At 49.8% G+C, this 20,454-nt stretch overlaps 3 protein-coding genes across 5 annotated transcripts; all 3 read right to left on the bottom strand.

The window, feature by feature from the left end:
- Positions 1 to 1,096: 1,096 nt before the first annotated feature.
- On the bottom strand, positions 1,097 to 2,543 carry LOC125364995 (basic salivary proline-rich protein 4-like). The gene is made up of 4 exons (XM_048364848.1): positions 2,534 to 2,543; positions 1,880 to 2,363; positions 1,671 to 1,779; positions 1,097 to 1,234 (listed from the first exon to the last, which is right to left on the bottom strand). The coding sequence occupies exons 1-4, from the start codon at positions 2,541 to 2,543 to the stop codon at positions 1,097 to 1,099; spliced, it is 741 nt and encodes a 246-aa protein (XP_048220805.1).
- Positions 2,544 to 5,867: 3,324 nt separating this feature from the next.
- Positions 5,868 to 7,720, bottom strand: Cxcl10 (C-X-C motif chemokine ligand 10). The gene is made up of 4 exons (XM_048364623.1): positions 7,660 to 7,720; positions 7,029 to 7,155; positions 6,739 to 6,825; positions 5,868 to 6,087 (listed from the first exon to the last, which is right to left on the bottom strand). Exons 1-4 carry the CDS (start codon positions 7,718 to 7,720, stop codon positions 6,069 to 6,071), a joined length of 294 nt encoding a protein of 97 aa, XP_048220580.1. The 3' UTR covers positions 5,868 to 6,068.
- A 6,121-nt stretch (positions 7,721 to 13,841) lies between these two features.
- On the bottom strand, positions 13,842 to 15,885 carry Cxcl11 (C-X-C motif chemokine ligand 11). 3 transcript variants are annotated; one of them, XM_048364467.1, is made up of 6 exons: positions 15,818 to 15,885; positions 15,497 to 15,611; positions 15,293 to 15,414; positions 14,386 to 14,512; positions 14,216 to 14,288; positions 13,842 to 13,944 (listed from the first exon to the last, which is right to left on the bottom strand). In XM_048364467.1, the coding sequence occupies exons 2-6, from the start codon at positions 15,505 to 15,507 to the stop codon at positions 13,903 to 13,905; spliced, it is 375 nt and encodes a 124-aa protein (XP_048220424.1). In that variant the 5' UTR covers positions 15,508 to 15,611; positions 15,818 to 15,885; the 3' UTR covers positions 13,842 to 13,902. The 3 variants fall into 3 exon arrangements, with proteins under 3 accessions (XP_048220424.1, XP_048220425.1, XP_048220423.1); XM_048364468.1 differs by having other exon boundaries at positions 15,293 to 15,389; XM_048364466.1 differs by having other exon boundaries at positions 15,293 to 15,611.
- Between the last annotated feature and the right edge of the window lie 4,569 nt (positions 15,886 to 20,454).

Here is a 20,454-nt window from a genome sequence, read left to right as displayed (position 1 = left end):
CGCTGAGTCCCCCCCCGCGCTCACGCGGCTTCTCGGCCTCCCCGCGATGCGCCCCTCTCCCCGAGGACACCCGCCCGCCTCGGCCTCCCTCTCCCCGAGGACACCCGCCCGCCTCGGCCTCCCCGCGGACCCGCGCCCCCTCTCCCCGAGGACACCCGCCCGCCTCGGCCTCCCTCTCCCCGAGGACACCCGCCCGCCACCGGGGGGGGGGGGGAACCCACCACTCCCGGGCGGATCCCGGGCCTGGGGCTGAGCCTGCGCGGGCCACGCGTCCGGTACCCCGGGCTCCTTCCGCCCCCGCCACCCCCCCGCGCCTGTCACGGAGGGAGGGGCGCGCGGATGCCAGCGGGAAATGCGGGCGCCTGGCTTCCCCCCCCACCCCCCCGGGCGGGGACGGTCCCGGAGGCGGGCAGGCCCACGGCGGGGGTGGGCTGCGGGGGCCGAGGCCTCGCTGCTCCGCCCCTGTCCCGGCCCGTGTCCCGTGCGCCCCGTGCCCGCCCTGTCCCGTGGTGCGTGCGCCCCGCGTCCTGTCTCATGGCGTGTGCGTCCCGTGGCGCGTGCGTCCCGTGGCGCGTGCGTCCCACCCTTGGTGCATGTGTCCCACGGTGCGTGCGTCCCGTCCCGTGGCGCGTGCGTCCCGTGCGCGTCCCCTCCCGTGGTGGCGCGTGCGTCCCGTGGTGTGTGCGTCCCACCCTTGGTGTATGTGTCCCACGGTGCGTGCGTCCCCTCCCGTGGTGGTGCGTGCGCGCCCCGTCGCGTGCGTCCCGTGGTGCGCGCCCCGTCGCGTGCGTCCCGTGGCGCGTGCGTCCCGTGCGCGTCCCCTCCCGTGGTGGCGCGTGCGTCCCCCGTGCGCGTCCCGTCCCGTGGTGCGTGCGTCCCGTGCGCGCCCCCTCCCGTGGCGCCTGCGCCCCGCGCGCCGTGTGCAGCGCGGCTCAGCACGGCCGCCCGTGTCCCCGCGGCAGGAGGGAGGCGGCGGGGCGGCGGCGGGGGGGAGGGGGAGGCGGGGTGTCCACCGTGGAACACCTTGCTTGAACCCGACCCTGTCTCGGGAAGAAGGTTCTGGAAGCCGGGCCCCGGAAGTCCGCGGCACGCGCGCTCAGCGGAGGGCGAAGGGGCTCCGGGCCGCGCGCCCGGGTCCCGCGTCGTCGGCCGGCCGGGCCTCCCGGGCCTCTTCCCGCCGGGGCTCGCGCCCTGCGCATGCCCGGCCGGCCGCGCTTCCAGAACCTTCTCCAGGCTGGAGTCACAGCCGCAGTTGCCCGCGCTCGCTCGCTCGCTCCGCGGGCGTCGCCGCTCGGGGTCCCCGGGGCCGGCGCGGGGGAGGATCGATCCCACCCGGGAAGGAGCGGCGCCTGGGTGAGCGCGGGGGGGGGGGGGGCGTGAGGGGGCGGGGGGCTGAGGGGGGGCGGGGGACGGTGGGGGGGTGCGGGGCGGGGCTGAGGGGGGGCGGGGGGACGGTGGGGGTGGGGGCGGGGCTGAGGTGAGGGGGGGTGGGGAGGAGGCGGCCCGGGCCCGGGCCCAGGCCGGAGCGCCCCCCCCCCCCCCCGCAGGCCCCTCGTGTGGGAGTAAAAGCGGCTCCCGGCCCGCAGGGGGCAGGACGTTCCCACGGCCCCGCGCGGAGGGAGGGAGGGAGGGGACGGGGAGGGAGCCAGGCGCGGCGGGACCCCCCCCACTGTGCGTCCCCACGGCAGGGGCTGGGGGTGCACCGGCCCCAGGGCGCGCAGGGCGGAGCGAGCGCCTCGCTTTACATCCCGCTCCGTGGACTTGCGCTCCTTCCAGCCGCTACCGAAACACCGAGCACGGGGGGAGGGGGTGGGGGGTGGGGGGGTGGGACAGCCTCAGAACCCCCACTTCACATCCCCGCCCCCCTGCTCCCCCCTACGGGAGCCCCCCGCGGGCAGCTGGCCGGGCCTCGCGCCTCGGGCCGCAGGGACGCCCCTCCGAGCTGCGCTCGCCTCCGCGGCGTCGGGGCGGCCGGCCCTCACAGCCCCGGGGCCGGGTCCGCAGCTCGCCTCCGCGGCGTCGGGGCGGCCGGCCCTCACAGCCCCGCGGCCGGGTCCGCAGCTCGCCTCCGCGGCGTCGGGGCGGCCGGCCCTCACAGCCCCGGGGCCGGGTCCGCAGCTCGCCTCCGCGGCGTCGGGGCGGCCGGCCCTCACAGCCCCGGGGCCGGGTCCGCAGCTCGCCTCCGCGGCGTCGGGGCGGCCGGCCCTCACAGCCCCGCGGCCGGGTGCGGTCCGGGGGTGGGCGGCGTCGAGCAGGAGGTCCGGACCCCCTTCCGGGACAGCCGTGGCTGGACGGTGGCGGCGGCGGGGGTTTTGCTGTGTGATTTTGGCGCTCGTCTGACCGCGGCTCGCGAAGCAGCCGCCCTACCCGAGGAGAAACAAGCTTTACACTTAAAATACCCAGATTTATTTAAAAAAATATATATCTCTACCAAAGAAAAGAACATCGACAGCCTTTAAATCCTCACCGAGTGTTCTGTCACGCGCGTCATTGCCCAGCTTTTATCATGATTCTAGACGGAGGACGCAAATACCAGCAACCATCTCTACCCTTAGAGAGCGCAGGTCAGTTGGTCAGGGGGGCAGCGTGTAAATCAGTTACTGTACAAGAAATCCCATGGTAAAGGATTATATAAAATCATCCGGTTCAGAGAGAAGGCCCCCACCCTCACAGAGGGGCTCAAATACGACTGTACTATCAGGCCTGAAAGAGAACTGCTTGGAGGCTGGGAAGGTGGCCTAGGGGTAGAGCGCTTGCCTCGTATACATGAAGCCCTGGGTTCGATTCCTCAGCACCACATAGGTAGAAAAAGCCAGAAGTGGCGCTGTGGATCAAGTGGCAGAGCAACAAACTCCAAGCAAGTCTTTTTTTCTTTTTCAGCCATTCCTGGGGTCTGAACTCAGGGCCTGAGCACTGTCCCTGGCTTCTTTTTGCTCAAGGCTAGCACTCTGCCACTTCAGTCACAGCGCCACTTCTGGCCATTTTCTGTATATGTGGTGCTGGGGAATCGAACCCAGGGCTTCATGTATGCGAGGCAAGCACTCTTGCCACTAGGCCATATCTCCAACCCGCATCATCTTCTTATTTATAAAATACTATTTAAAAAAGCAATACTAAGGGGCTGCAAATATGGCCTAGTGGTACAGTGCTTGCCTTGCATGCATGAAGCCCTGGGTTCGATTCCTCAGCACCACATATATAGAAAAAGCCAGAAGTGGTGCTGTGGCTCAAGTGGTAGAGTACTAGCCTTGAGCACAAAAGAAACCAAGGACAGTGCTCAGGCCCTGAGTTCAAGCCCCAGGACTGGACAAAAAAAAGCAATACCAAAATGAAAGAGTTATAACAATATGCTATAATGAAAGGTACATGAAGATGATATCTCTGTCCCTTTCAAAATATTTTTTCCTGGGGCTGGGGATATAGCCTAGTGGCAAGAGTGCCTGCCTCGGATACACGAGGCCCTAGGTTCGATTCCCCAGCACCACATAGACAGAAAACGGCCAGAAGCAGCGCTGTGGCTCAAGTGGCAGAGTGCTAGCCTTGAGCGGGAAGAAACCAGGGACAGTGCTCAGGCCCTGAGTCCAAGGCCCAGGACTGGCCCAAAAAAAAAAAAAAAAATTTTTTTTTCCTGGTAACAATATGTTAAAAGTGAAACTGTAATATTATAAATCCAATTCTTTACCTGTCCTGAATAGAAAGTCCATTCTTAGTTTAAACATCTGCTTTTTTTCTATTACCTTAATTTCTTAAAAAAATTGAGAAAGTATATATAGCTGAATCGTGTCTCCTCAAAATCCTTGGGTTGCAGTTATAATCGCTAGTGCTCTCAGAAGGTGACAGAATTTAGAGTTGGGGGCTTTAAGAAAATAATTAAGTTAGAATAAAGCCCCTGAAGTCTTGAGGAAGCCTAGACATTGAATTTACTACCCAATGATGTCAGACCAGCTGTCTTAAATATGCTTGAAGAGGTAAAGGATACCAAAGAGCTAAGGAACAAAAGGAAAAATGGGAAAATCAAATTAGAAGTTAGAAATTACCAAAATAGAATAAAATTAAAATTCTAGATCAGAAATTGATAAAAACTGAATGAAGGGAGGGGGGAATGAGAGAGGAGGTAACAAAGAGTACAAGAAATGTACCCGTGGCCTTACGTATGAAACTAACCCCTCTGTACATCGCTTTGACAATAAATAATAATTATTTAAAAAAAGAATAAACTTCCCACAAAAAAAAACTGAATGAAGAAAAAACTCACCCGTGGGCTTCAGTGGGAGTTTTGAACAACCAGAAAGAAGAATCTGCAAATTTGAAAGAGAGGATCTTTGACACTGAGTGAGAAGCAGAAAGCAGAACCAATGAACAGAAGGACACAGAACCTTCTGTGGGCTACCAGCAGGTAGAGCACCGTGTGTGTACTGTGCGTTTTGAAAGGGACAAGAGGGAAGTAGAAACCATCTTCACAAAAAGTTACCCCAAACTTCTTCAATCTAATGAAGGATACAGATCTACATATCCAAAAAATGCAGTGACCTTCGAGCAAGAGAAACCCAGATACGCTGAGCGACATAATAGTCAAAGTTTCAAAACCCAGAGATAAAGAGAGTCCTGACAACAGAAGACAAGTGGTTCTTCACATTGAAAAGACCCTGGAGGTCAGTGGCTAAGACTCCTGTGTGGCTAGGATCGCAGGGGTGAGCTTCCCCTGAGCCCAGGTGCGGGGCTTCCTGTAAGGATTTGAAAGTGCATGGTCTTGATTACAGACGAAGCTGGGCATCTTTTCATATTAGGAGTTCATGCCCTTTTCTTCTATGAAAATCTTATTCACTTCTCTTTCTAATTTGGCCGTGTGTGTGTGTGTGTGTGTGTGTGTGTGTGTGTGTGTGTATTTTCTAGGCACTAAAAGTTTGCCAACTAGTTGTATTATAGGTATATTCCGAACAACTGGCTGTGGAGGTAAGGGAAGTAGTATAGAATTGCTTCATGCTTCTGGTTTGGGAACTGAATGCATTTATCCTGGGAAATAGAGGAGAAGAAACAGATCTAAGAGAAGGGAATGTAAGGCATTTGGAATTTGAAGGTTTTGTGGAATACGCAGATGGCGATGTCTTCTAGAAACTTGGCTGTGGAGTGTGAGGCTCAGAACAAGTTCCCTTATGCCACCCCAGTCACATAGGGCTTTTCTGAGGGGCCTTGAGGAGACTGCAGTCAAGAGGAGGTTGGCAGTTCTCCTGCTCAGGTGCCTTCCGCCCACCCCAACTTCTCCAAGACATTGATACTCCAGCCAGATAACACAAGGTGCCACATCTTAGTTAATAATCACTTTATTACCTTTTCATCTTTCGTTATTTACATTTTCTTCTTAATATTTGCACACCTTTAAAAGACTGTCCAGCCCATTTCTTAAATATTTAAAATTATATTTAGATTTGAAGAGTTTTTTTTAGTTACTCATAAAATATTTAATTACACCGGTTAGTCTGTGTACAATGAAAACAATGTAAGAAAAACAGATTGAAGAATTTCACTTTGTTCAGTCTTTCACGAAATATTTCCCTGCCCATTTGCACACATGTCTAGCTGCCTGTACGTGTCTGGAATTGTCAGCGTATAACTGCTGGGAGAACACGGCCCCCTAGAAGGATGCAGTAGAAGCCAACGAAGTAAAGACTGCTTCTTTAAAAGCAGATTGTATTGTTGCTTGAGCTGAATACTTTTTAGCTTTATTTGACAGTCACATAACTCTGATAAACCTAGAGGAGGAAAAAAAAACTCCTTTAGTAACTCTTAGAAGACAGAAGTGAGGAGCATGTGTCGGACCTGGCACATTTGCTCAGCATGTAGCACCAGGCGTAGCTTGTGGGGTAATTCAGTTTCTACTGGACCCATTCAGGGCACTGAACCATCTTCTTTCCTTTAGCAGTAGTAGAAGCTAGTTTGGTGCCTGGATGGTCATCTTTTAGAACTGCAAACCAGGGACGATTAGGTCTAGTGTACGGTAGAGCGGTTATGAGAGAGAGAGTCTCTGAGGTCCGTTTGTGTCCGCGCTGCAGTGATTCGCTTCTCTGGTTTTAAGGAGATCTTTTAGACCTGTAGGAAGAGGAAATGTGCATGTTGGGTATCAAAGACCCTTGTTTCAGTCGTGTTTCTACTTAAACATACTGAGTTCATAGGGTAACCCACAGATCTTAAAGTAAAAGGTTTGGTGAGTTTTCCTGCAGCTACATAGTGATCATGAACTATAGGGGCTGCTTTTTTTGTTGTTGTTGTTGTTGTTTTGGCCAGTCCTGGGGCTTGAACTCAGGGCCTGAGCACTGTCCCTGGCTTCTTTTTGCTCAAGGCTAGCACTCTGCCACTTGAGCCACAGCGCCACTTCTGGCCGTTTTCTATGTATGTGGTGCTGGGGAATCAAACTCAGGGCTTCATGTATACAAGGCAAGCTCTCTTGCCACTAGGCCATAGTCCCAGTCCCGGGGCTGCTTTTTTATACCAGAAAAAGGTTGGGGGAAATGTGGCAGCATTGCTTGGATAGTTATAGTTCTATGTCAAGGATGAAGTTATTTGCTGCCCCCTTTAAACAAGTGCCACATAACAGCACTCCATTGTATATATAAATGTAGTTCGGAAAGGGCATCATAGTGGTAATATTTTTAATGTAAGGATCTCATAGCAAAGGCTGATATTTCTAACTTGCCAAGATTCCCTTTTCCCAAAGAACAGCTTTTCAAGCAGCAGACCTACCTTTCTTTGCTAAAAGCTTTCAGTAATTTCTTGGTGGCCTTGGATTCTGGATTCAAGCATTGTTTCTTTCCATTTTTCATAGTAGCACTGTAGAAGTAAATGGTAGAAATATTTAGGATAATGTAGGCACAACAGAACATTCACTACCCAGTTCCCCAGTTGGACACTTTTCACCCTATTTCTCTCTCTTCTGTCGTTGTTTTAGAATCATCACAAGCCCTTTACTGACCTTTTGTGGTGAATACGTCTTCACAGCTAGGAAAGTGGCCAGCGGGTGGGGGCGTACTTACATGATCTCAACATGTGGACAGGAGAGACTCTGAGGGATAATTTCAACTTCTTCTAAGGTCTTTGGGTGCACTGGTCGCCTGCTGACATCGATGCAGCGGCAGCGCACGGTTCTCAAGTGAGGAATTCCTGCAGGGAAACAGGCAGAGCGGGGTCGGTTAGCACGGTGCCTCTGTCTAGGTATGCGACGCAGCCTGAGTCGAACTTGAGTCCAGAGCCCGTGTTGTCACGGGTCTCCTAACCCCTTTGTAACACGGGTCTGAACCGCGCCATAGCTGATGATCTGGAAGGAGGGAATTGCAACTTGACTGTGATCCCCCCACCCACCCCCGTGCTGCTTGTATTATTAAACTTAGGGAGGGAAGTATCTGTTTCTTATCCTGTCCTTCTTCCCCTTCAGTTTTGCTCTCAAACTCCTTTTTGTTTGTTTCCTCTTCTTTCTCATGCTCATTGTACTTCTTTCTCTCACGTTAGCCATTCATAGGAACTATGACCAAAGAGAACTTCTGCTTATTTCCCTGTCATTTATAGGAACACAGTGAAAGTCACAAATACATTACTTCTATATTTTTAGAATTTGCACCCAGCCATACTCCTGATTTTATAAAGTGAATATCCTTTGCTATTTCTTACCTTGAATCCCATTCAGAGTCAGGATGATAAGGCAGAAAGTAAGAATGCCAGTTTGGTTCATGGTGCTGGGATGTGAAGTTCTCCTGTGTTAAGCTCAGAATGTGTCTCACAAAGCACTGAGCAGTATTTATCTGTAAAAGCACTTTCCCTTCCTAACACTGATTGGATAACATTACAGTTGAGTCAGCAAAACCTGCCACCTTGGGGAAAATTTCTTGTTACAAAATCAAACGTTTTATTTTTATTTATTGTGTTCTTAGAGTAACGGAATTTCCCTCTGCCTCCTTTTTTTTTTCTCCAATGAATGAGTTAGGTTTCACTTTCCAAACCATGAGTGGTTTCTTGAAAATCAGAGCTTTATTGCATATGGAAATGGCTTTTTAAATGGAACTTTGAATTTTTATCCTTCATCTCCCATAAATACCAAGTAAATTTTTAAGTCTGAGTACAGTTTAAGCATAAGTATGTCTTACTGCTGCGTCTTGCATCCATCTTAATGTACAACAGTAAGGCTCCCATAGGCATGTTTTACACTGTTTATTCTTTAGGACTCAGAGGTATTATTACACACTGCTATTTGCACCTGCAGTTGCTATGTCAGGAAGTTCATTTTATTTTATAGATGGATAAAATGATAAGTGGAGGGCATCCTTCAATTGGGTTATAAAAAAGTTGTCATATTGACTTGAACTATGATGCATTTTCTCCGTAGCCACTTTGTGACTTTTCAGAGGCTGTTTTAAAATATCTTCAGCGATGGCAGTTTCTCGTTTCTTGTGTGTGATGACTGAGAGGTGATGTAGCTGCGTGCCGCTCTTCAGGAAGTTCTGTAGAGCAGTAGGGCTGCTTGCCGTAGAGAAAAGTCAAGATATAGAACTCGACATTTTCAAAGATTCCATTAACGCTTTGTGGCCACACATACATTACATTACAACAAGTACATAGTCTTCATCAAAACTGTTTTGAGAGAAAACACTGCCCATTTAGAATGTGATTTCTGGTGTGTCAAAATAAATTTTGTTTGAAGAGTTAGTCCTGGGATGAAAGCTATATAAAATGACATCTAGAATGGTATGAGAAAAGTGTTCATTGCTATAAAAGGATTCTTTATTGTGTAACCAGAAATATGTATACTTTTTGAGTATATAAATTTAAAAGGAGTTATAAGTAGATACAGACTCTGGGAGAACAGCTCGAAACATGGAAGATATGGGTTTAGAGGCCGGGAATGTGGCCTAGTGGCAAGAGTGCTTGCCTAGCATGCATGAAGCCCTGGGTTCCATTCCTCATCACCACATGAGCAGAAAAAGCCAGAAATGGTGCTGTGGCTCAAGAGGTAGAGTGCTAACCTTGACCACAGAGAGGCTCAGGGACAGTGCTCAGGCCCTGAGTTCAAGTCCTAGGACTGGAAGAGAGAGAGAAAGAGAGGTGAATTTTTTTAATACAGAGCTTAATTCTAGGAGACTGTCCAATGTAGAGCAAAAGAAAAAAACCCATCAGCTTTTGAAAGCGCATAGTGTTAAATTAGCATGATTTCCTCTGGATGATAAATAGGGTGGAATCCCATTTCTTAGCGCTCGGTAGTCCAAGGCTGATTGTTATTGTAGATGGCGTTAGTAGAAAGCATGTGAATCATGGAACATTTGTTATACTTGGCTGTCGTCCTTGGACTATGGTCTTTGCGAGCCAGTGGCAATAGGCAATCTAAGATGAAAAGTCACAGGCCTTACCTGTGGCACCGTGGCTCAAATTGTTAATGTTTGGAACCTAGGAAAACACAAGGGAAGCCCTTCATGGTCAGGTAGGCTACAACAAGGTGGGGAGAGGGCAAGGAATGGCAGTGATTCTATCCTAGGATCAGGCTAGTGAGCCTGGTGTGCAGGGGTCTGAAAACCTAGTGTCAGAGGCCAGGAGTGGAGCCCACACCTGCAAATCCCCGGCATGTAAAAGCCACCTTCTCAGGTGCGGTTTTGTCATCAGTGACTGGCTGCCAGAGGAAAGTGGAAGTTGCTGGCGTGCTAAATCTTAGGTTAATCTGTTCCAGGAACTGGCAGAACAGGGCTGAGCTGTCACTTGGGTAGTTAGTGGGCACAGAATGGGAAGCTGGAAGAAAAGGAAATGAGATAGTCTGACAGAACCCACAAAGATTGTGCTGCTGCTGAGGCCATCGTTTGAGATGGTGAGGAAACGGAGAGGTCTGCTCATAGTTGGTTACGCAGAACAAAACCTAGACCAAGAATAAAGATGCCAAAATATTTCAGAAACAACTCCAACATTGTGAGTGGAAAATATTCTGAACAGTGCAGCATGTAGTCTTACTTGTATCTAAGTTCTCAGTCAAGATTATGGCCTTTATGGCAAAGGAAAAAGAAGGTGTGGGGCAAATACTTGATTCAATCAACTGAAAACCTTATATCAAGGAGGAAATATGTCCTCCTCATTGCATGGAATTTTTTTATCTAATATTACATAGCATTATCTTCCTGTCCGACATTGTTTCAGACATCTTATGATATAAACACTGACTTTTTTTGTTTTTTGCCAGTCCTGGGCCTTGGACTCAGGGCCTGAGCACTGTCCCTGAGCTTCTTTTTGCTCAAGGCTAGCACTCTACCACTTGAGCCACAGCGCCACTTCCAGCTTTTTATGTTTACGTAGTATTAAGGAATTAAACCCAGGGCTTCATGCATGCTAGGCAAGCACTCTACCACTAAGCCACATTCCCAGCCCTCACAGTATTTTTTTTTTTTTTTTTGGCCAGTCTTGGGGCTTGGACTCTGGGCCTGAGCACTGTCCCTGGCTTCTTTTTTGCTCAAGGCTAGCACTCTGCCACTTGAGCCACAGTGCCCCTTCTGGCCATTTTCTGTATATGTGGTGCTGGGGAATCGAACCCAGGGCCTCATGTATATGAGGCACGCTCTCTTGCCACTAGGCCATATCCCCAGCCCCCTTACAGTATTTTTAAAGCAGTATTTTTCTTACTTAAAACATACCATAGTGAATTGGATTCTATTTTCAGATTATTATCAGACATTGCATACATATCCTGGAATAATTTTTTTCATATGTTCTGGTACCAGAGCTCAAACTAAGGATGTTGCCTTCTTGCTCAGCTTTCTTGCTTATGGCTAGTACTCAAACCACTTGAGCCATACCTTCGTGTCCATCCTGGTGCTGTCAAACTGTAGAGAATCTCAGGGTTTCTTCTGCCTGGGCTGGCTCTGAACTGTGATTCTCAGATCTCACTAGAATGTAAGCCCCAGAAGAGCAGAGATCTTTTTGTTTTTTATTGACAGCTGTATCCCTAGCAAGCAGAATATCACCTGGCTTTTGGGAGGCATTGAGCTACTATGAGATGAATGGATAGATGGGTGGATGAATGAATCCAAATTTACAGACTTGAGTAGCATAAGTAAGAATTATGCTTCTTAAAAAAGCATTTGTATTGGCCCATCAGATTTCCATATTTAGACACGGGTGTTACTTTCCCTAGACTTAGGAACAAAGTTTAACTGAAAAAGACTTTCGTTTCCTCAGGAGTTAGCATAGATTTAGGTAGGTGCAATCAGTCTGGATATTCTTATCTCGTTGTAAGCCAGACTCTTCATTTAAAGAATTCTGGTGTAAGTATAGAAGGTGTTGTGTTATTGAAAATCCTTTCATTATTCATTGTTAGTATCTGTGATCGTGTGTTGACTAATGGAGGGAATGCATAACTCCTCAGTGCATGTGCTTGTTTGCTGTGGATGGTGTTAGCAGAAGAAGGAGAATTCTCTTTACTTTGTATACTCCCAGGAATGTCAGGAGGGGTAAGAGCTAGTATCCTTGATGGACTTGCATTCTAATATAGAAGTCTAAAGTACATGAGACATTTCAGGAACTTACTAATGTGGAGGCTTAGAGACGAGCATGCTCACGAAGGCCACTAGTACTAAGAAGAGACTCCAGAGAGAAAAGGGCTTCAGATGAGCCTTGAAAGCGAACTGTGCTGAGAGAGTAGCCGGGGGGCGGGGGGGGGGTGGGCAGAGACAGACATGCCATGGAAACAGTGTGGAGGGAAACAGCCAACCTGCCGGGAAGGCTGGTAGAGTACTCGCGTGGCGGTCATACCCCGTCAGGACTCGGTGGCGTCTGGACTCCAGGTTCAGAGTCTTCATGTCTTCCAGAGGAAGCCTGTGTTTTGAGTTGTCCATTATAGTAACTAAATCTGTGAATGCCTAAGGTATAAATTAGACACCTTATTCATTTATGAGAACCCTGTTTGTGACAAGGATGATCTGCTCAGGTATCCAACTCCCTCCTTTGCTAGGATTAGAAAAGGGAGGAGGAATCTGTCCATTCGTTGTTTGGGGAGAACTGAATCAAAACCAAGAATCCTTGGATTTTTGAGAAGTCTGCTCAGGGCGAGCAACCCTATGTATGTGATCAACATGGGAAATAACTCAGAAGAAACTCAGACTTCCATGGACAATAGCAAACCCACTACTACTACTTGTTTCAGCCACAGTCAATACTGCACTGACCATTTAAATAAAAACCTAAATGAGAACTCTTTTTAAAGTTTACATTTCTCTCCATTTATGCAAGGCTTTGAATGCATTTGTTTTCCTGGTATTCCCCGATCCTGAGTCTCGTTTTGAAAGAAAATGAGAGTTAAGGAGCTATCAGTTCAGTTTCCATTTCTCCTGACCTTTGATTTATCATTAAGCCGGAGAGTATGGCATTAGGCCAAACCAAGCAAGCCCAGAAGGCTTGTAAACACCGACCCAGAAAAAATGCTTTCCGGGAAACAAATGTGCTTAGAAGAATTTGCCTACACTGTGAACAGGAGGGCATCTGTGATTATTTGTGTACACTGGGAATTCCCTCGGCGGTTCAGGGCACTCCAGAACGCATGATAGAAGGGAGCTGAGCTTCCTCCTCCAGCCTCAGTGCAGCTCTCCAAAGCTTCCCTTTGCTTACAGTGTGTGGTGGGGTCCGATGGCACACTTTCCAGTAGTGACACTTGCCCCAGCTCATTCACCAGCCTCACCTGAGGGCAAAGTGGGTGCTGAAAGGCGGGGGGTGATTCTCGTAGTCATGCGTGGGTGAACTGAGACCAGCTTCTGTGTGCATGCATTTTAAAACACGCCTTTTCTGCCACGCTAGGTAGAGATCTACATAGGGCCACGCCATACCCGTTTATGATGGCACATTCACACAAGTTATGGAACCAGCGTAGCGTGAATGGATGAATAAGAATAAATGAATGAGGGCTAGGAATGTGGCCTAGTGCTAGAGTGCTTGCCTCATATGCATGAAGCCCTGGGTTCGATTCCTCAGTACCACATATGTAGAAAAAGCCAGAAGTGGCACTGTGGCTCACGTGGCAGAGTGCTAGCCTTGACCAAAAAAGAAGCCAGGGACAGGGCTCAGGCTCTGAGTTCAAGCCCCAGAACTCACAAAAAATAAAAATAAAAAAAGAATACATGAATGAAAAAGAAAGAGCTTTTCAAGTAGAAAACATTACAGAAACTGTGCATGATTACATATGAGTAGAATAGAGACTGCTAGGGCGTGATCACCAGCAGCCGTGTCTGGAGGGGGGCTCACGCTTCCCTACGCAATGTGACCTATACTTTAATCTTGCAAAGTGGAAGAGTGCCATATTCGCATTTTGGAAGGTGCAAAAGAAAGCATTTGGACATTAATGAAAGCAGTAAAAACATTTTATTGAGGGACTATTTCAGAATGGAAGGAGAGGACTTAGTAAAGAAATGTGCTAAGTTTCAGACACATTTTGGACAAGTGGGCAGTGCTGGTCAAGGAACAGGATGGTGGTGGGACTTGGTCGACAGACACTGACTCAAGAGGAAGAGTCATTTCCGCCCAAGTAACCACTTAAGACCTGCGGTTGGGGGGGCCAGGGTGTCCTGCTATCGCCGGGTGAGGGTTTGTTGCGTTTCCTTCAGGCTTTTTTTATTGGAAATTGTTTCTTTCTTGGCATAATTTAAAAATGCTAAAACGTACTTTATGGAAAACTACATGAAGTGTGCAATTCCGCTCAGCAGATCCCTGTGTGCTGCAGTCCGTGGCGTGGCACCAAGCAGTTCCACTTCAGGATTTGGAAGTCGCTCTTCTTGATTGGTACGTGGAACTGTGCGCGCAGCACCGAGGAGGACCTCACACTTCCTCAGCCTCCGAGGGGCTGGGGCTCCAGGGCACGGGGCTCGATCCAGGCTTCCAAGCCTCTTTCCCAGGACTTCATAGGGTTTTCTTCTTCAAAAAACTCTTTCTCTGAGCTTGCTGTAGTGAGAGAACGGGAGTTGTAGTTCTAGGGCAGTTTGCCCTCCGTCGTGGAGGACTGGCATGCACGGTCATCTGTCAGGGGAGGGGGCTTCTGTCCTAACCGAGGCCCGCCGGTGGCAGTGTCCACACGGGAGCCCGGTGGCAGAGTCCACGGGAGCGCCAGTGTCCACAGGAGCACCGCAGGGCTCCGCAGTGGCCCCTCTTTCCTTTCGTGCAGAGGTCTGTCTGGGGTGCAGTGCGCTCGGCGGGGAAGGCATCGGCCGCTTACCTTAATCATGGAGCTTGCTTGCTTTGACCTGGGGTCAAGGCAGCGCTGTCCTTTCTGTGCTTTCAGGGTAACACTGTTAGGGGAAGGGCCAGAGGTATGGTCACCTCTGGGCGGCGGGAGGTCAGCCTGAGAAGCCCCCCCACCCCCCCCACCCCCAGCTCGGCACTCACATCACCTCCATGTGGTCGCAGCTGTTGCTCGGGTAGAGGATGGCGACCTTCTCAATGTGAGCCACTTTCACCGCGCTAGCCCTGGGGCCTAGGCAAAGACAGCGCCCGCCTCTGAACATCGGGAAGCCTGCAGCAACGACAGGGGAGGCAGAGGTTACCGAGAGTGCTGGTGAGTCACGGTTTCTCATGCTGGGATGGGGGCCAAGGTGAGGCGAGTTTCCCTTCTTTCAGTCGTTCGCCCAGTAGTACTCCATGCTGCCTCTACTGGGAGAAGATTTAAGTAAGATGCTGGAGATTTTCTTTTTAGTTTGTCAACGGCGGTTGAAAGCTAAAGGGAAGCCAGGTGCCAGTGGCTCACGCCTGTAAAGCTAGCTGCTCACGGGGCTGACTGCTGAGGATCGTGGTTCAGAGCCAGCCCAGGCAGGAAAGTCTGTGAGACTCTCACCTCCAGTTGACCACCAGAAAACTGGAAGTGGTGCTGTGGCTCACAGTGGTAGAGTGCTAGCCTTGAGCAAAGCACTGAGGGACAGCACCACCCAAGCCCTGAGTTCAAGCCCCACGGCTCATTAAAAAAAAAAAAATGAAAGGGAAGCATTGGTTAGCGGTGAAGTCTGCTTAGCTCTTGCTTTTATGCTTAAGAAGTTTTCAGGAAGTGAACATAATCTCATGTAAGATCTTCCTACCAGACATATAAAGTTATTGCTAAAATAAAGGCTGTGATCAAATAAAAACATGCCTGCAGTCTAGCAGCGGTGTGCTAATCACCTCGAGTGCCTTCGGTGTCAGAGCTGGAAGTAACTTGATGGATGTGAAGTCAAATGAGAATCATAGGGGAAAAGTGGAAGAAAAGGCATGTGAAACATTACCAAAGGAACTCACAGGCTGAAGCGTACAAAGCACCACATACCTTGAACAATTGCAGCATAGAATAGCAGAGCCAGGACTACAACCATGCCCTTCAGATTCATGTTCCTTCTCAGTGCTGCTGCGTCTAGCTTTCTCTTCTTGGAGAGAGTAGAAACACCGAATCTGAAAGCAAGTTCTGAAGTGGAAGGTAAGAGCATTTTATACACCAGCAACCCTCTAATGGCCACAGGAATTTCCCACCCACCTTTGAGTCATGTTCCTTCTTGCTTCCAAAAGTTTCTGTTTCTTTTCATTGTCCCCTTGTGATATTAAAAATGAGGATAGCCAGACGCAGTCACTCACGCCTGTAATCCCAGCGGCTCCGGAGGCAGAGGTAGAAGGATCAAAATTAGAGGAAAGCCCAAGAAAAAAACAAGAAAAGAACAAGTCAGGCAAAGTGGTTGGCATCTGTAACCCCTGCCACACAAGAGGCAAACACTGGAAGATCTGGACAAAAAATGACAGAAGCAAAACAGGATTGGGACATGGCCCCACTGGTTCCCCACCTCCCTAGAAAGTGCAGTACCATGAGTTCAAACCCCAGTACCATCCACAAAGGAATGAGGGTGTGGCAACACGCAAAGAGAGCTGTATGAACGCGGACAGAGGGAGGCCCGGCTGGGGCTCTGGCGCAGGCTGTGTCCAGGCCCCGCGGGGCCGCCAGGCTTCTCGGGTAGCTTCTCCGCGTCAGGTTTGGGTTGCTGCCCTGTGTGGACTTCTGGCTGCCATTCATTCAGGGAGGCAGGCCCTCTCGCCCTTCCTTGGTCTTTCCTGCACATTCACAAAAAGACATCCATTTAATCATCTGACTTAGGCTTTTAAATCCTAAACTTGTCACAGACAGGGTGTATATTATTTGATGATAAATACCTTTAACAAGTTATATTTTTGCTTGTCATTTCATGTCTGGGAAAATCTGTCCATCCTTCTGTATTTATATCCATTTCCTGCATTTACTTTACGTATTAGCTCTGTTGTTTGGTATGTAAGTTGTATGAGTTCTACCATGGATAGTTAAAAAAAAATAAAGACATTCGTCATGTTTTTATTACTTCAGAGGTGAATCAGAATTTGAATGGGAGGAAGTTTTGTTTTGTTTTTAATTCTCCAAGTCTTCAGTTAATAGATCCAGAACTATGCAGAGTGAGGAGAGGGGTTGGTTTTGTGTTGTAACCATTTTTTGCATTTTCTTTAGCCATACAAAACGGCATTCCTCCTCTGATGTTCCTGCCTTACAGTTTCCTGGAAAGCCTCACCCTTTCGGTAGTAGCTCATTTGCTTGTCTACTCACTTAACAAATACTGAGTTCAAGCTTCGGTATCTCAACGAGTTTTTTTTTTTTAATTTATTCACTAATCAGTGTATTTCATCATTCCTTTAAGTGCAAAAGGTTTTAAATACATTTTTGTCTTACTAGTAGTGTTGGCCTTCTTGTTCTCTAATTGGTCTATTTTCTGTTTTATATTCCTAAATCTACCCTGAATGAGTTTAAATAAATAAGTTTAAAAATAAGTTTTCTGGGGCTGGGGATATGGCCTAGTGGCAAGAGAGCTTGCCTCGTATACATGAACCCCTGGGTTCAATTCTCCAGCACCACATATATAGAAAACGGCCAGAAGTGGCGCTGTGGCTCAAGTGGCAGAGTGCTAGCCTTGAGCAAAAAGAAGCCAGGGACAGTGCTCAGGCCCTGAGTCCAAGGCCCAGGACTGGCCAAAAAAAAAAAAAGTTTTCCTTTAAATATAAAGGGATATCTCAGAAAATTAATCTAGTGTCTGTAATTATCAAAATCCTTCCCAGTTTAAATGTTCTGCAACCCATGATCCAGCTCACGTTTTAGGAATGCTTTCAAATTATTCACTTAACATAAAAATGTTAAGTGTTGGAAAAAATATAAACTGTTGGACTAGGGATGGAACTCAGTGGAAAAGCCCATTGCCAGCATGTGCAAAGCCCTAGATTTGAGTCCCTGCCACATCCATACACAAATACTGACACACATACACCCCCCACACACACATCCACTTTAGCTTGAGGAGGTCAGTGCAAGTCATTTAAAGATAATTCTCAACTTACAGTTGCAACTAGGTCTCTGATTACTATATATTGCCTCCCTGCAAAAAGCTAACATCTGAGGTATTTTATTCAGTAAAGTTAGTGAAAAGTACATTATAAATAAACACTATATACAATTTCCACATATTGTAAACCAGCATGACTTAACAAAACCTCGCTTGAGTTTATAAGTGGTTGATGACTCACGGCTGTGGAAGTGATTGCCCGACATGTGCTGGGCTCCTAAGGTAATGTGACCGCGTTAAACAGATTGGCAGAGTACAGAACTGGGTGTTCTTTCTTTTTTTTTTTTTTTTGGTGCCAATCCTGGGCTTGAGCTCAGAGCTCAGAGTCACTGTGGGCGAGCTTTCCTATTCAAGGCTGGTGGTACCCCTTGAGCCAGAGCTCCACTTCTGGCTTTGGGGTGTTTAGTTGGAGGTAAGAGTCACGTGGAACTCCTTGCCCGGGCTGGCTTTGAACTGCGGTCCTCAGATCCCAGCCTCCTGCATAGCTAGGCTGACAAGTGTGAGGCACCGGCTGAACACTGCCAACGACAGCCAGGTTCCGGCAGCCTAGGCTCGTCGTCCTAGCTGCTGGGGGGGGGGGGGGGGGTGGGCTGGGATCTGGGGAGCATGGTCAGAGCCTTCCAGAGCAGGAAAGCCGGTGAGACCGTCGCCCCAGAGTGACCACCGAACACTGGCCAGGGGGCTGTGGCTCAGGTGGCGCAGCACCAGCCGGGAGTAAGAAAGCTTCGGGGGGCCCGCATCGAAAATTAAAAAAATAAGAATTAGAAAGCGACATCAGAAAGCAAGCCATGAAGGGGAGGCCCGTGAGCGGGCGAAGCGAGAGAGAGAGGGGACCCGAGCCGGGGGGGGGGGGAAGGGTGGTGGTGTTTGTTGCAGCAGATATCTGATGACCCCCTAGCACAGGTGACTTCCTCCTGGATTCAGAGCGAGAGCAGCGCGCTTCCACACTTAGAGACGCGTGTGTTTTCAAGTTTAGGAAACCGGGCTGGGAGTGTTTGCTCTTCACATAGAAAGCCGGTTCACCGCCGTCTCTCTGCTCCTGACGCCCTTGCGGCGGCCTTCCCCGGGGCCACAGGCTCCGCTCTTCCTGCCTCTCTGGCTCCCCTCCTTTCGGAGTTCCTTCTTTGGTTTTCTTCTGTTCCTGTGCTGGTCCTGGGGCTTGAACTCGGGGTCTGGCTCCGTCCCTGAGCTTCGCTCCAGGCCAGCGCGCTGCCACGTGTGCCACAGCGCCACGCGTGGCTTCCCGGTGGCCATAGGGCTGCGTCTTCCACTTTGCTGCGTGGCGTGTTTTCAGGCTTTGGGACGATCGCACAGGTTGAGGCTAAAGGCTGAGTAGCCCGGCCCTTTCGAAACGTGGCTGCCAGCTGAGCTGATCTCGCACAGCTTTCTCAACACTCAGCTCACACCCCAAAGGCGTTCAGAACGAAGGGGTTTGGAACAGGGAACGGTGGCAGGTGAGAGTCTGCCAGGCCCCCCACCCCCCACTCTATGTTTCCAAGCTGTTCCGTGCGTGGCGATCTCCTGTGGAGTTTGCTGTGTGCAGCGGAGGCCTGGGCCCGCCAGTTTCCCAGTGAGGCCGGCGGAGGTGCCGTCCTTCCTGCTTCCGCCCAAGGAGGGAAGGAGAGGGCTGCTGACCCGCCGGCTCGGACTCGGCTTCCTACCCAACGTGTCAAATGGCTGCCATTCCTTTCCTCTTTCTAAAGAGGGTAATGGAGCCTTCCTTACAGACCGTGAAGACGGGTGAGATGCTGCTTCCGTGATGGTGTCCCAACAAGAGCAGGTTGGGCTCCGTCATCCACTTGTTCCAGCCCTGTACCCAGCCACCAGTTGGTACAGGTGAAAGCCCGACAGTTGTTTCTCTGGCCACGTCTTTTACGGTGTAGCTACCCACACAGTAGGACTAGGGGTTGGGTGCCACGGTGGCTCCCGCCTAGACCCCAGCTACTCCGGACGCTGAGATAGGAGGGTATCAGTTCAAAGTCGGCCCAAGCAGGAAAGAACAGGCATAAGTCCCTGAATGTGAACCCCAGTACTAGTACACACGCGCGTGCACACGCGCACACACTACAAAAAGAAAAAGAGAAAACAAAAAAAGGAAAAGTCACTACAAATGACAAGACATAGATGACAATGCTACCAGACACGTTTGTGTCATCATCTACTCTATATCTACAAAGGAGATTGTGCCTTTTACTTGTTTCCTCTTTTTTAAAAGCAGAGACTTCCTGTTCCAAAATAATATATTTATGGCAAAAAAAACATGATCTTCAGTTTTATTTTAAGCTTCCCCAATGTGGGAACAGCAGTCACTTCCTGGGAGTTTCTAGCGTGAGAGAAGTTAATAACATTAACATGTCCGTGGCCAGAGCTTTTTCTATGTTAGGGGAAATGCTTGCCTTTTTAATAGTGTCCCTTCCATGCATTTGAGAAGGAAATGTCCATTTTCTTGCCTCTTCTGTGGGGAGGCATAGATCGCTTCCGTAGGGCCTGGAGTAATTGGGTCCAGTTGAATCTTGCTTGTATCTTCAGTCCATAAGGCCTCGTTTTGGTTGTTTTACAGGTGATAACAACGATAGCTTGTTTTACATCCCATTGGAAACATATTTTCCTCTTAAACCTATGTCTATCAGTTTTGAGTGAGGAAGAAATTCCGGCGGAATGCCGGCAGAGAAGCTTGCGTGGGGGAGACGTCCGAAGGAAGGAGCAGTGGACTGGACCTGCCTACGGGCCCGGTGTCCTGGAGTCGGGTTAGCCTGCTCCTGGAAGGCTGTTCCGTTCCAACCCATTGCATCCCTTTTCTCTGGCCACACTCGCCTCGGAGCCTCCTGGTTTTCCTCAGACATAGCAAGCAAGCTGTTTGTTGGAGCTCCGCATGTGACGAGCTGGGCATGGCAGTGTGCGGCTGTGATCCCGGTCAGTCCTCGAGAGCGTGGGGCAGGGAATTGTTCCCTCAGCCCTCGCTGCGCTGCCCGGAGCCCACGCCTCGAAACAGCAGGGGGGAGGGGGAGGAAGGAAACGGAACCCTCGTACATGATGGAAAACCTTTTTGTAGACATGTTGTGAGAGAGTGGAATTTATGATATGG

This window comes from Perognathus longimembris, chromosome 16, assembly GCF_023159225.1.
Source record: "Perognathus longimembris pacificus isolate PPM17 chromosome 16, ASM2315922v1, whole genome shotgun sequence".
Classification (NCBI taxonomy): Eukaryota; Metazoa; Chordata; class Mammalia; order Rodentia; family Heteromyidae; genus Perognathus; species Perognathus longimembris.
The sequence above is the reverse complement of the archived record's forward strand: the minus strand, read 5'-3'. Positions and strand labels throughout refer to the sequence as shown.